This window comes from Myotis lucifugus, unplaced genomic scaffold (assembly GCF_000147115.1).
Source record: "Myotis lucifugus unplaced genomic scaffold, Myoluc2.0 scaffold_124, whole genome shotgun sequence".
Taxonomy (NCBI): Eukaryota; Metazoa; Chordata; class Mammalia; order Chiroptera; family Vespertilionidae; genus Myotis; species Myotis lucifugus.
In genome coordinates, this window is record NW_005871172.1 from 1,243,097 (window position 1) to 1,256,233 (window position 13,137).

The 13,137-nt window shown below is 44.9% G+C and overlaps 1 protein-coding gene and 1 non-coding gene across 2 annotated transcripts in view; both read right to left on the reverse strand.

Moving 5' to 3' along the window:
* Positions 1 to 1,703: 1,703 nt before the first annotated feature.
* Positions 1,704 to 1,806, reverse strand: LOC111827050. Its single transcript, XR_002830505.1, has one exon. It is a non-coding gene; the product is annotated as a U6 spliceosomal RNA (small nuclear RNA).
* Positions 1,807 to 10,981: 9,175 nt separating this feature from the next.
* GTF2H1 (general transcription factor IIH subunit 1) overlaps positions 10,982 to 13,137 on the reverse strand; it is a 34,234-nt gene continuing 32,078 nt past the window's right edge. The window contains exon 15 of the mRNA XM_006093813.3: positions 10,982 to 11,974. Coding sequence (XP_006093875.1) covers positions 11,888 to 11,974 — 87 coding nt within the window. The 3' untranslated portion in view covers positions 10,982 to 11,887. The remainder of the gene's footprint in view (positions 11,975 to 13,137) is intronic.

A 13,137-nucleotide genomic window follows, 5' to 3' on the forward strand; every position in this document is an offset into this window, starting at 1 on the left:
CTTTCTTTCTTTCTCTCTCTCTCTCTCTCTCTCTCTCTCTCTCTCTCTCTCCTTCCCTCTCCCCTCTCCCCCCACACTTTTGGGAAATGATTAGGGCTGCTCCTGGGGTAGAGGCAGTCAAGGAGGGAACAAGCCCCACCCATGGAAATCCATGCCTACTATTCTCTTGTCACCTATATTAGTTCCAAACTGGATCCAAAATTCCCAAGGCACTGCTGGGTGTTGAATTTGTATATAAAAACAGTCTCACAGGGCTTTGAAAGCAGATTACTGATAACAGAACCCATCTCTCTGACTCCTGTGTAGTTAGTTTTAAACCTTTAAACTTTACCAAATGGGGAATTATATTCCAAGTCCTAACTAAAAAAAAAAAGAGAAAAGAAAAGAAAAGTAATTACCTATACAATTTGAAGAGGATCAAAGATCAAAGCAATTACAAGTGGGAATACAGCCAGAGGAGACTTTGCCATTTCCTGGGGCTGGGTGGAGGGTGGGGGGAGGAACGGGAGCCTTAGCTGTGCAGCTGCTGACTGCAGAACACCCTCACAGAAATTTGGCAGAGGGGCCCTGGGTTTTGTTTAAACTGCTGTACAGAGTCACTCTTCACAAAGCAGGAGTGAAAAGGTACACCCACCTCATTTTTCTAGGGTCCCAGAAGGGGACCTGGGATTCTGTTAAGAGGCGGTATCTCAGCTGTGGTGGGGCCGGTTCAGAGGAGGAGAAGGCTCCGCTCTCAGCTAAGTAAAGCTCCCTGGTCCTTCATTTGTGCGTAGCTTAGGGTGGTTTTTATAATTATCCTTTTAAAAAATTGGGGTAACATTGGTTAATAACAGAGTCTACCTTACAAACCTTAAAAAATTTTATTGGTTAATAAAATTATATAGGTTTCAAGTGTACAATTCTATGATATATCACCCATATATTGCATTATTTGCCCACTACCCAAAGTCAAATCTTTTTTATTTTTTAAATATATTTTTTATTGATTTCAGAGAGGAAGGGAGAGGGAGAGAGAGAGATAGAATATCAATGATGTGAGAGAATCATTGATCGCTGCCTCCTGCATGCCCCCTACTGGGGATTGAGCCTGCAACCTGCGCATGTGCCCTTGACTGGAATTGAACCTGGGACCCTTCAGTCCGCAGGCCGACGCTCTATCCACTGAGCCAAACCAGCCAGGGCAGTCAAATCTTTTTTAAAAAAATAAATTTTTGTATTGATTTTTAGAGGAGAGGAAGAGAGTGGGAGAGAAACATCGATGCGAGAGTGAAGCATTGATTGGCTACCTCTTGCAAACCCCGCCCCCCTCCCGGCCCAACCACCACCAGGGGTTGAGCCTACAAACCAGGCATGTGCCCTGACCAGGAATCAAACCATCAACCTTTCAGTGCACTGGACAGCGTCCAACCAACTGAGCCACACTGGCCAGGGCCAAAGTCAAATCTTTTGTCATTATACATTTGACCCCTTTAAAAAATGTGGAACAGCCCTAGCTGGTTTGGCTCAGTGGATTGAGCGTCGGCCTGTGGACTGGAGAGTCCCGGGGTCGATTCCGGTCAAGAGCACATGCCCGAGTTGCATGCTCGATCACTGATAGGAGGTGTATAGAGGCAGCGATCGAAGACTCGCTCTCAACACTGATGTTTCTATCTCTCTTTCCCTCTCCCTTCCTCTCTGAAATCAATAAAAAAAAATATATTTAAAAAAATGTGGAACACTTCAGGAATTTGTGTGTCCCCCTTGCACAGGGCCACGCTCATCTCTGCACCATTCCAATTTTAGCATAGGTGCTGCCGAAGTGAGCAGCATTTCTATTCATTCATGGCATTTCCACCTCAACTAGGAGAGGAAAGCAGAGCTGGGATTTTTTATCTCATTTTACCGGTGAGACTGCCAAACCTCGAAAAATGTAATTGCTTTGGGCCGGCCACAGCTGGAAAGCAGCCTGGTGGATTTCGAGCCCCCGGATCAGTTTCCTTCCCCTACACTACTCTGCCTCTCAGTCTTTCCGAAGGTGCTTCACAGCTTCGGAACAGCCAGGCCTCTGTTCCCTGGCTATCAAAGGGCAAATGTGCTGGATATTCCTGAGCCCCTCGCCCAGGGCTGCAGGAAGGTCCAGGCAGCTCACCTGCCCCCGGGGCTGCTCCAGGGCCCTATCCGGTCGGCCTCCCTCTCCCTGGCACTCACTCCTCTAGCCTTGCACAGCCATGTGTATGAGGGCCAAACTCTGCCCTTTGCACAAGCCCACTTGCAGCGTCAGGCCCTCTCAAAGGACATTTTAACTTAGCTCATCCTCCAGTTTTAGCCACAGAAGGGATGAAAGCCTAGGAGAGGCCCTCACAGCCTTGGCCCTCCTTTGCCCGCACCTGCCCCTCACACCCGCTAACTCTGCCAGGAGGGATGGGGCTCTCAGCGACTCAGTCCACAGGGTGAACATTAGTCTCACAGCCGGGAACTAGGGCTCCGAGGGGAGTGCTCTTGACTACCTCCGTGATTCAGAGCTGGTGACTCAGGGACTGGAACCTCCCAACTAGTCTAGTGCTTTCTCCTCTGCACCAGACACCTTCTCCACTAGCCTGGGCTCCTTCCTGTGGGCGTGGCTCTCACTTCCAGCTCTGACTCCTGGGTTTTTCCACTGTCAGAACCTCTTCTAACAGCCCTTGCTGGGTTTGGCAGCTTGGCAGCGAGGCCTTACTCTGCCAAAGGCTAGCCACAGCCCTTAAAGCTGCAGGATTGGCAGGAGGCCACTTCAGTGGAGTTTGTTCTCTCAGACCTCCCAGCCTCACTCTCCTCTCAGGCCCCTTCAGGGCTGGCTCATGATGTCACAGAGTACCCCCAGGCTCAGCTAGTTCTCAAGCAACCAAAGTTCTCCTCCTTTCCTAAGGGAGGCTGTCAACCACAGATGGGCACAGGCTCTGCCAGCATCTCCATGGTAACCAGAGGCCGCAATTTCCTGCCTTGGGCAATGATCCAGAGCCAGTACCCTTGGCAGGGCTCCCTTGCAGACTCCTGGAGGGTTCCAGGCCCATCACACTCCACTGTCATCCCTGAAACTTGGGGACAGCCTAGGGAGGCGGCCCAGATGGGTTGCCCTGAAGACTACAGACCCAGCAGGAGTTCTCTGTGGAAGGTCCTGAAATGGGGCAGGCTGGGAAGGCCTTCCTTTGGAGGCTGTCCCCTCCCTCCCCCATAGAATCGATTGTGGGGACAGGCTTATGGGATTTGTTTTAAACCCTCCTCAGGGCAATAGGTGAAAGTTGACAATTCCAGTGTGTTAGTTGGCTTTAGACTTTGCTCTCCCTGGTGGACAGGGTGGTTGTTGTTTGGGAGATAGATTGCAATGGATTATGCAATAATCCCAGTTCCTTGCCACCTTCACCCCATAAAATAACCCCTGGGGCAGTTGAGGAGCTGGACAGCTCTCATGCAGGGCGGGGGTGTTTATCAATGTGGAGGCAGAGACTCCAGAGTGACAGGGTGGACAGACCTGCTCCTTGTGGGTTCTCCTCAGGGAGGCAGCGGGCTGGCAGGGCACCCCAGGAACAGGGATAGAGCTGACCTCACTGCCACAATCTCAAGAACTGGGAAGGTCTCCTCAGAGAGATTCTGTTTCCAGTATAAATGCGAATCAGAATGCAAAGGGAACTGCTCCTGGCTCCTCCCACCCCTTCTCAGCCCTCTGTGCACAGCTCTGCTTCCAACAGCATTTGGGCTTGGTGGAAGAGGACAGGAGGGAGCCTGAAATCGATTGTAAAGATATTGTACCAGGTGAGGGGTCACAGCCTTCCCTGACCCCTAGGGTATTGATTTTTTCCTGTTTGACTTCTTTCCCAATCTCTATGGCAGCGGTTCTCATCCTGTGGGTCGCGACCCCTTTGGCAGTCGAACGACCCTTTCACAGGGGTCGCCTAATACCATCCTGCATATCAGATATTTACATTACGATTCATAACAGTAGCAACATTATAGCAACGAAAATAATTTTATGGTTGGGTCACAACATGAGGGACTGTATTTAAAGGGCCAGAAGGTTGAGAACCACTGCTCTATGGGGAGTTTGGTCTTTGCTCAAGTTTATTTGAGCTTTTGTGATGCAGAAATAAGAATACCTGGTGGGGCTCTGGATGAGAAGCAATCTGGTTAGAGTATGATCCTGATATGCCAAGGTTGCAGGTTCTATTCCTGAATGTATAAATAAGTGGAACAACAAATTGATGGTTCTCTCGCTCTAAAAAAAAAAAAAAAGGTATCTGGTAGTGAGATGGTAGGTGGGGAGAAGGATTTTGGTCCACAGGCTGTGGGAGATTTGGAAAGAGATGCCCTAACTTCTGTGGACAGATGGAAGTGGATTAGAAAGGAAAGGAGTTTTGGTAACCACGGCTGTGGACATCACTGTGATCACCACTCTCATTTTGTCAGAGAGCAAACCAGAGATTTGAGTTACTTTGAAATTTTTAGTGATTGCTGAAAGGTGCTTCTCAATCAGTGCTGGGCCACCAGACTTCGTGGGTCTATGCGAATTGCAATAATAATCACTCGCGTGTCTACTGAATAGTTAATATGTACCAGCACTCCTGCCTTATCTAATTTAATCCTCACAACTACCCTGTGGAGTAGGGAACATTATTATCCCCATTTTACAGGAACAGGAACTGAGTCTTAGGGAGGTAAAGGCATTTGCCCAGAGTCACACACCCAGATGTGCTGTAGCCAGGCTTCATGAAATCCCGGTGGCATCTGGGCAGGCTCCCGGCTTGGAAACCAGCAGCAGCTACGGCCCCTAATAGCAGGGACACTGGGGAGTTCCTCCAGGAGATTGCTAGACCTTGCTGGAGAGGGCTCTCTGCGGGAGCTGCAAACCCTCACTGACCTAATGAAGCAGAAAATCAATGAGGTTTACACAGGCATCTACATGGAGGCTGCTCCCTCACTGATCTGAGCAGCAGGAATGTGCCTGGGGCCAAGTGACCATCTGGGCAGCTCCTGCCAGCCTGTTTCTGTGATGTATCGTTAAGCCTTGGGGGCAGAGAGGGTGGGGAACAAAAAACCCAGAGGGACCCCCCTCTAAGGAGACCCCCATCTTCCCATCTTTCTGTCCAGGCTTTTCAGGATATAGTCATCCCCTTTTTGCCCCCACCCCTTGGAGAGACGCTCTTCATATCTAAGGGATGAGGAGAAGACAGCAGGGCTCCAAGTGCACTGCATTCCTCTATGCTGCACCAGTCACCCAGAAAGAGGGTCTCAGTAAGAATCTCAGACTTGGCTTCCATCCCTGACTCTGCTCCTACTGCCTGTATGTTTGTGGGCAAGTCACTTTCTAAGTCTTATGCGTCTGTGAAATAGGAAAAATAATAGTGCCCACCTAATAGGGCCAATACCAACATGACTTGGTACGGGGGAATTGCTCAATATTCCTATCTCAGGAAATGTGCTGAGGAGACAGGCGAGTTGTGGTCACTGTTCTGACAGTTTGTTTCATCTATTTCAGACTGTAACTGGTTCGTGGAATTCTCAGCCTTGCACCAGGCCTAGCCTGACCCCTTCCTTAGGTGAGGGCTGTTCCAGAACCTGCACATAATGCATACTTTTCTTTCTTTTTTAAAAGAGGGATGCCTTACAGTGGTTCTCAACCTTCTGGCCCTTTAAATACAGTTCCTCATGTTGTGACCCAACCATAAAATTATTTTCGTTGCTACTTCATAACTGTAATGTTGCTACTGTTATGAATCATAATGTAAATATCTGATATGCAGGATGGTCTTAGGCGACCCCTGTGAAAGGGTCATTCGACTGCCAAAGGTGTCTCGACCCACAGGTTGAGAACCGCTGCCTTATTATTTAGCACTACAGTCAGTTATACACTTGGCCGGTCTGGTCAGGGAGGGGTTACCAGTTTCCTCCTTTTCCATGGTTGATGCAAGGCTTAAATGTAAAGCTCCACACCAGGTAGGTGCTCAATAAATGTTAGTCCCTTTTTCCATCCCTTTGGGACAATCTGGAACGTGGAACTGAAGACATTTTCTGGGAAGCTTTCAAGAGTCCAATCTAAGAAGAGGGTTGGTCCCCACGAGCCAGTAGAGACCATGCTACTACCTGCTTCCCAACCTGCTCTCCCTTGTCTAGGCTGGAGCTGTGCCACGGGCAGGTCTGAAGCAGGTGACCAAGTGCCTTGTATTCTTTATCTGTTCTCACAATAACCCTATCAGTCAAGTATGACTTCAAGTAAGAACCATGTTATTGATGAAGTAACGGAGACACAGATTCAATAAGTTGCTCAAGGCTGGGATTTGAACCCAAACAGCCTAGGTCCTAGTCTGTGCTCTATCAGCTCTGCTATGCCACGTCTCCACTACTGTTGAGGTTGCAATCCATCCTGGGAAGGCATATTGAAATGCTACTTTTTCTCTACTCTTTGTATCTGTGGGTCTAAATGTTCTTGGGTGATGGGATCTGACTGTACATGTAAAATTCCAGGAACTTGTTGTATTGAGGCCAGGTCTAGCCTGTTCTTATGGATCACCAAGTGCCAGAAACAGCATACTAACGGCTAGGACCAAAATTCACAAAAAATTGGATAGGGCCACAAATGGAGATGAGCCCCATTGTCAAGGTTTATCTTAAAAGGCATCAATGTGTGCACAGGTGTCTCTCTGCCAGAAAATCCTGTAGTTTAGAAAAATAATTTAAAGTGCATAGAAAATGTCTAGAAGAAAACCTTGATAAAATGAGATTGGGGGTAAGGGTACAGAAACATTTTGTATTTTACATACTTCAGTACTACTTAAACTTTAAAAAATATACTTTTATAATTTAAAAAAATCCTCACCTGAGGTTATGTTTATTGATTTTTGGAGAGAAAAACATAAATGTGAAAGAAACATCAATCGGTTGCCTCCCGTACATGCCCCGACTGAGGATTGAACCCACAACCGTTTGGTGTATAGGACAATGTTCCAACCAACCAAGCCATCAACCGAGCCACCTGGCTGGGGCTACTTTTATAATTTTTTTAAATGGACATTAATGGTCAATGATCTCGTATTTGTCATTCCCTTCTCACTGCTCTGTCCACCACATTTAGCTACTAGAACCAGAAGTAAATTTGGGCAATAAAGGCCTTTGAATGGGAACACCTAGTGAACTGAATTTGACACATGATGGGAGGGCAAATCCAGTGAGGTAAGTGTAGACATTTCTGTGATTATAAATAGCATTTAGTTGAATCATGTTTTTTGATCCAATCTGACAATCTTTTAGAGTATTCAGTTTGTTTACATTTAATGTAATTGCTATAAGTTGGCTTTAAGTCTACCATCTTACTATTTATTTCTATGACTACCAGTAAGTAAACTTTTAAATTTAAGCCAGAATTGCCCTGGCCTGTATGGCCCAGTTGGTTGGAACATCATCCGGCACACCAAAAGGTGGCGGGTTCGATTCCTGGTCAGGGCACATATGCAGGTTGTGGATTCAATCCCCAGTCAGGACACGCGAGACAACAGTGAGACAACTGAGTTTCTCTCTCTAAAATTAAGAAGAACTAAAAACGTAAGCCAGAATTTACCTTATACTTCAGCTTCAACCTGCTCATTATCAGCCACCCCAACAAACATAGCAGGTTGCCAGAGAGGATATTTGTTTTTTATCCTGTACTGTTAGAGGAGTGGGAGGAGCTGGGTCTTTGGCTCCGCCTCAACAGGTACAATTCCATGTTGGTCCTATGTATTAGTGATTGATTCTGTGAAAGACTATGAAAGCAGGGTTCTGTGTTTACAAAGTTTGAATTCCAAAGTCGTTTCTGTAACTTTAATACACAGCCAGGCAAGAATATGGATTACAAAATAAGGCTGATCACTCCGGGACCAGGCTCTAGGCCAGTGATGGTGAACCTTTTGAGCTCGGCGTGTCAGCATTTTGAAAACTTAACTCTGGTGCCGTGTCACATATAGAAATTTTTTGATATCTGCAACCATAGTAAGACAAAGATTTATATTTTTGATATTTATTTTATATATTTAAATGCCATTTAACAAAGAAAAATCAACCAAAAAAATGAGTTCGCCTGTCACCTCTGACACGCGTGTCATAGGTTCGCCATCACTGCTCTAGGCAATGCTCCAGCTCTGGACAATTTGAGCTGAAAATAACTAAGATTATCCTGGTCTCAGGAACTGGGAGAACAGCTGAGCTTTGAAGAAGCTAAACTGGGAAAGGGCAGAGGTAATGCAGAGGAATCCCACAAGTCTTGACACTGGAGACAGCAATTCTAAGTTTAAAATGGGCAGCCTTCCACCTCAGGGCCACTCCACTGTTGGCTCCTGACAATACATGCACCAACAGGAAATCACTTTCAGGTTATCTTTCTAGATATAGATGTTTAAGCTTTTTTGGTGTGTGTGTGTGTGTGGCGGGGGGGGGGGTTCCAGACTGTTGTGGTTATCACAAGGTGTCCTACTCATTTTGCAGTGTAAGTCTAAAGCAGACTAGCACTACTGACTTGATGCTTCTTTCCAGGAGACACGCATTTTCCCAAGGCAGGACATGGTTTCATTATATTATATTCTGCAGCCTTCTGGGCTAATGGGACCTACTAAGCAGACTAACCCCAAAATGTGCTTTGCCATACAAGTAGCACAGAAGAGAACTGGAGGCAGGAGTGACTGACAGGGCAGTAAAAAATACAACTAGGCAACAGGAGCACAGACTGGGAATCAAAGCTTCCGACTTCACAAGCATCTTAACCCTAAGTGGCTACAGAAGCTTAGCCGTTTAGGGTCAATTCCAGCTCTGCCACTTGGATAAATTAATGCCCACACCATTTACACTCTATAGCACAATCTATAGCACCATCTGATGCACTGGCTGTTGTGAGAATGAAGTGAGATACAGCAGCAAAGGTGCTTGGTACATGCCTGTCATCAATGGCTATCATTTCCATAGTGGGAAGGTAAGGCCATAGCAGGCCTAAATGGCAGCCAAAGTTCACTTTTAAAGGACTTGAAGGATCAAATATTCCAAAAGCAAAGTAGACATAAAATTGAGAGCTATCTCTGGTGAAATCGCTTAAGTCCTTCCTTCTCTATGAGTGACTTGGTCACATACCTTAGGAATGTCCTTTACTCAGTTTTCTTCTATTTACGAGAACTCTACTCCAATTCAGACCAATTTCCAGTCTGGATTGTTGCAAAAGCATTCTAGGTTTTAGCCTCCCTAACTGCCAGACTTTTTACTGAGAAAACCTTAGCAAAAAAACACAAAAGACCTTCAGAAAAAAACATATTTGCTCAAATTTTCTCCCAGGGGACCCCTTATGCCTAATGGATAAGGCCTCAATTTCTGACCTTCATACACAAAGCCATTAACGTAAACTGATTTTCCAGCCTCTTGGCACCACTGACCCTTCAATCTAATAAATACACTGTTCCTTTAACATACTGGGGTCTTTCCAAGCCTTCATACCATCATCATTCTTTCCCCTATTCAGTCTTCAAGGCTCAACTACAATGTACCTCTTCAGTGAAGCCTACTCAGCTCCCCCAAACAGTTTCTTTTTTCTGGCTTCACTGTATTTATCACTTAATCTTTAACAGAGCATTTTCTTTCTTTACATCTGCCTTTCCAAACAGACATACGCTTTTATTTCTTGTCTTTTTATTGATTGATTTTTGGAGAGAGAGGTAGTTGGGAGAGACAGAGAAACATAGATTTGTTGTTCCACTTATTTATGTATTCATTCATTGGTTGATTCTTGTATGTGCCCTAACTGGGGATTAAACCCACAACCTTGGTGAATTAGGATGATGCTCTAACCCAGTGGTCGGCAAAGTCATTAGTCAACAGAGCCAAATATCAACAGTACAACGATTGAAATTTCTTTTGAGAGCCAAATTTTTTAAACTTAAACTATATAGGTAGGTACATTGTTATTAACTTAATTAGGGTACTCCTAAGCTGGCCTTTGCTAAAAACGCCCTCAATCTGATTGAGGTACGTTGGCCGAGGTCGACCCCTTCCAACTCTCCCATCCACACTCTTGTATACTTGTTTCGTCTATCTTTTGTCACCGGCGCGCGATTTGCGGACGCGACTAGCACTAACCACTGCACAATGAGACTGCTGACTGACTGGCACACTCAACTTGTGCATGAATCACGTGCGCCTCCCCCACGCTGCGTATCCTGCTGCCCGCCTGGGCCCCGTCTCCTGTCGCCCTACCCGGGCGACCGACACCCCCCACTTCTTCTAACACCCACTTCTTCAAAATAGACTCGCCCAGGGCCAAAAACCGACTTCTGCGCATGGGCCATGAAGTTTCAATCGCACTGTACGTGCGCGCCCGCACGTGATATTTTGTGAAAGAGCCACACTCAAGGGGCCAAAGAGCCGCGGTTTGCCGACCACTGCTCTAACCAACTGAGCTACTTGGCCAGGGTCCATACTCTTCTATTTAAAACATTTTTCTATCTGCTCCATTGCTATTGCTTAGAGTAGTTGTGGTGATAATACATTTTTAAAGTACTTTGTAAGACTGTAAGGGGTAAGGGATTACACCATTACTATCCTGATATGAAAGAAACAGGAGGAATGAAGCAGAAAGTGATGTTGCCTCTTTCCTTTTACCAGTTCAGTCTCAACAGGGTTTGACCTACTGTAGCCATTATAGTAAAGATAACCAGCTTGCATAATGGCTTTAAAAAAGAATGAATAGCCCTGTGCAGTGCACCCAAGTAAATATAAAACATAATGAGAAACCACAAGATGTGTTACAGTTAAAAGTGCATCTATAAAAGTTTTACTTTTTCCTGTAACTTTTAATATAAGACATCTATAAAGTCTTAAACAGTTGATCCTATTAGGAACAAAATAGGGCACAGCATGGATTCCAGAAACAAGAACATATCTTTTTTTTGCATTTGGGCTTTTCAGCAATGATTATCAATTTGCCAAGGATAGTAACAGTCAGATACTGGAGAAAAGAAGATATGAGAAACATCTTTTATTTTTCTAAAGAAGTGAAAATAAGATCTCTTATATTTCTCACTCATAAGATTTTTAAACTTTAAAAATGCAATTTCCTTTTTTCAAAGCACATGCCATCTTAAAAAAAATCTTAGCAATGTACATTTGCACTCAAAGAAGAACATGCAGCACCATTGTCTTCTGACAAAATTCTGCATAAAACCCCACACAACTTTCTGCAAATTCTGTTCCCTCTTTATCATTTAGGGATTTAAACCACAAACATTCAGTGCAATATTTATTTTTTCTCATTTCCGTAGGAAACACAGGACCAATGATGTCTTCTGAGCACAACTGTTTCCTGATGGTTGAGCAACAGTCTCCCTCTGCCCTGCTTTAAAGGACTCTCTTTAACTTACTGATGTAAGGTACAACTAGAATCCAGTAAAACTTGAGGATCCAAGTGGAGGATGGAGCAGAAATACTTAAGGTGTACCCTGTGCCATAAACTTAGAAAAAAAATTTACACAGAAAACAACAAAAACCTCGGATTTTATCAACGCACCCTTTTAAAAAGTGTTTTTTTTTTTTTTTAATTTCTGAAAGCAGCTTAATATGAATCAAAAGCAGTTCCTGAGTAACTGCAGTAAACAGTGTCTTTTTAAAAAATATATTTATATATATATATTTGCAACTTAGCTCATTTTGGTTCTGCCTTAGTTTACCTCCCCAGCTTTTAGTTTAATCAGTTCCTTTCCTTTCAGTTCACAATGTGCAAGTACAATAGCATCAGCTCTGAGAGTTGGCGTGGTGCAGATGTTTCTTGCACTTCTGTTGATCATCTGCATGTCTGTCAGGCCAGGTTTCCAGAGTCACTGTAGGTCACAGTTCTCTCAATCTCACAAAACCTGTAAGAGCCACAGACACCTCACGTTTTCTTCAGCAGACGTCGTGACTGCCACGTGTGGAGCTTGTTGTAGGCTGTCTGGAGCATCTCTTCTATGTGACTTACCAACTGAAAAACATAGCAGGACATTTAAACAACTGGGCTGGGAAGTCAATGCCTCTGATTCAGATCTGGCATGTACTTCAGAGTGCAGTTTCAAAGCTCACTTGCATTTCCCCAATAAGGCAACGAGCAAGCCCTCTGTGAAGGTGTTATCAGACACATTTTGTACAGAAATGAGATGATGGGGTACAGTAGAGGCTGGAAATTCACCTGTTCTGTCTAGGTTGTAATGTCTGCCCTGTCATTAACCAGTTACAGGACAACCTGAAAGTCTTAACTGTGTGATATGCCTCAGTTTCTTCTGTCAAATGAGGCCAGGATAGTGGCATTCGCATTACCTTATAGAACATTTGAAAAATGCTTCATTCCCCTGAAGACTCTGATGTAGCAGGTCTGAGATGAGACCCAGGAATCTTTGATTTTCAAAAGCTCCTGCAGTTAATTTTGCAGCATAGCCAATCTTGTGAAGCACTTTTCTATGTTTTTTAGGGCCTTTCCAGCAGCTTGGAGTATCTTTGTGCAGCAGGGCAAGGATGATTGAGTTATCATTGAGTGTGTGTGTGTGTGTGTGTGTGTGTGTGTGTGTGTGTGTTGTTATTTAGTTCTGTCTGGAACTAAAAATGATACAAAAACCATCCTTGCCCTGCTGCACAAAGATACTCCAAGTTGCTTTTTCAACATTTCAGGATTCCAATATAACTCAGTAGATTACAGAAAATCTAAATGGTTTCAATGTTTCACACAAGTAATAGATCATACCTGAGGTCAGCACTATGTATCTTGAGTAGAAAAAAAATTTGCCCTCATCATGGACATAATCAGAAGTCAATAGGACCACATTGGTTTAAGCCAGTGGTCAGCAAACTGCGGCTCCTGAGCCACACGCGGCTCTTCCACAAAAATACCACGTGCGGGTGTGCATGTACAGTGCGATGAACTTCGTGGCCCATGTGTGCCTTTGTCGGTATAGGGAGGCAGAGGCGCATAACAAAGTTTGAACAGCGGCATGTGCCTAAACCACCGGAGCGAGGGGACCAGCCGTCGATGCAATGGAGGAGGCGGGCATACAATGTCTACCCATTAATAACTGGATGCCGGCAACGAGCGATATAATATCTATGATGATAGGACGCTCTTCAGGTGGTTGTTTGATGTGTATCTATATTAAA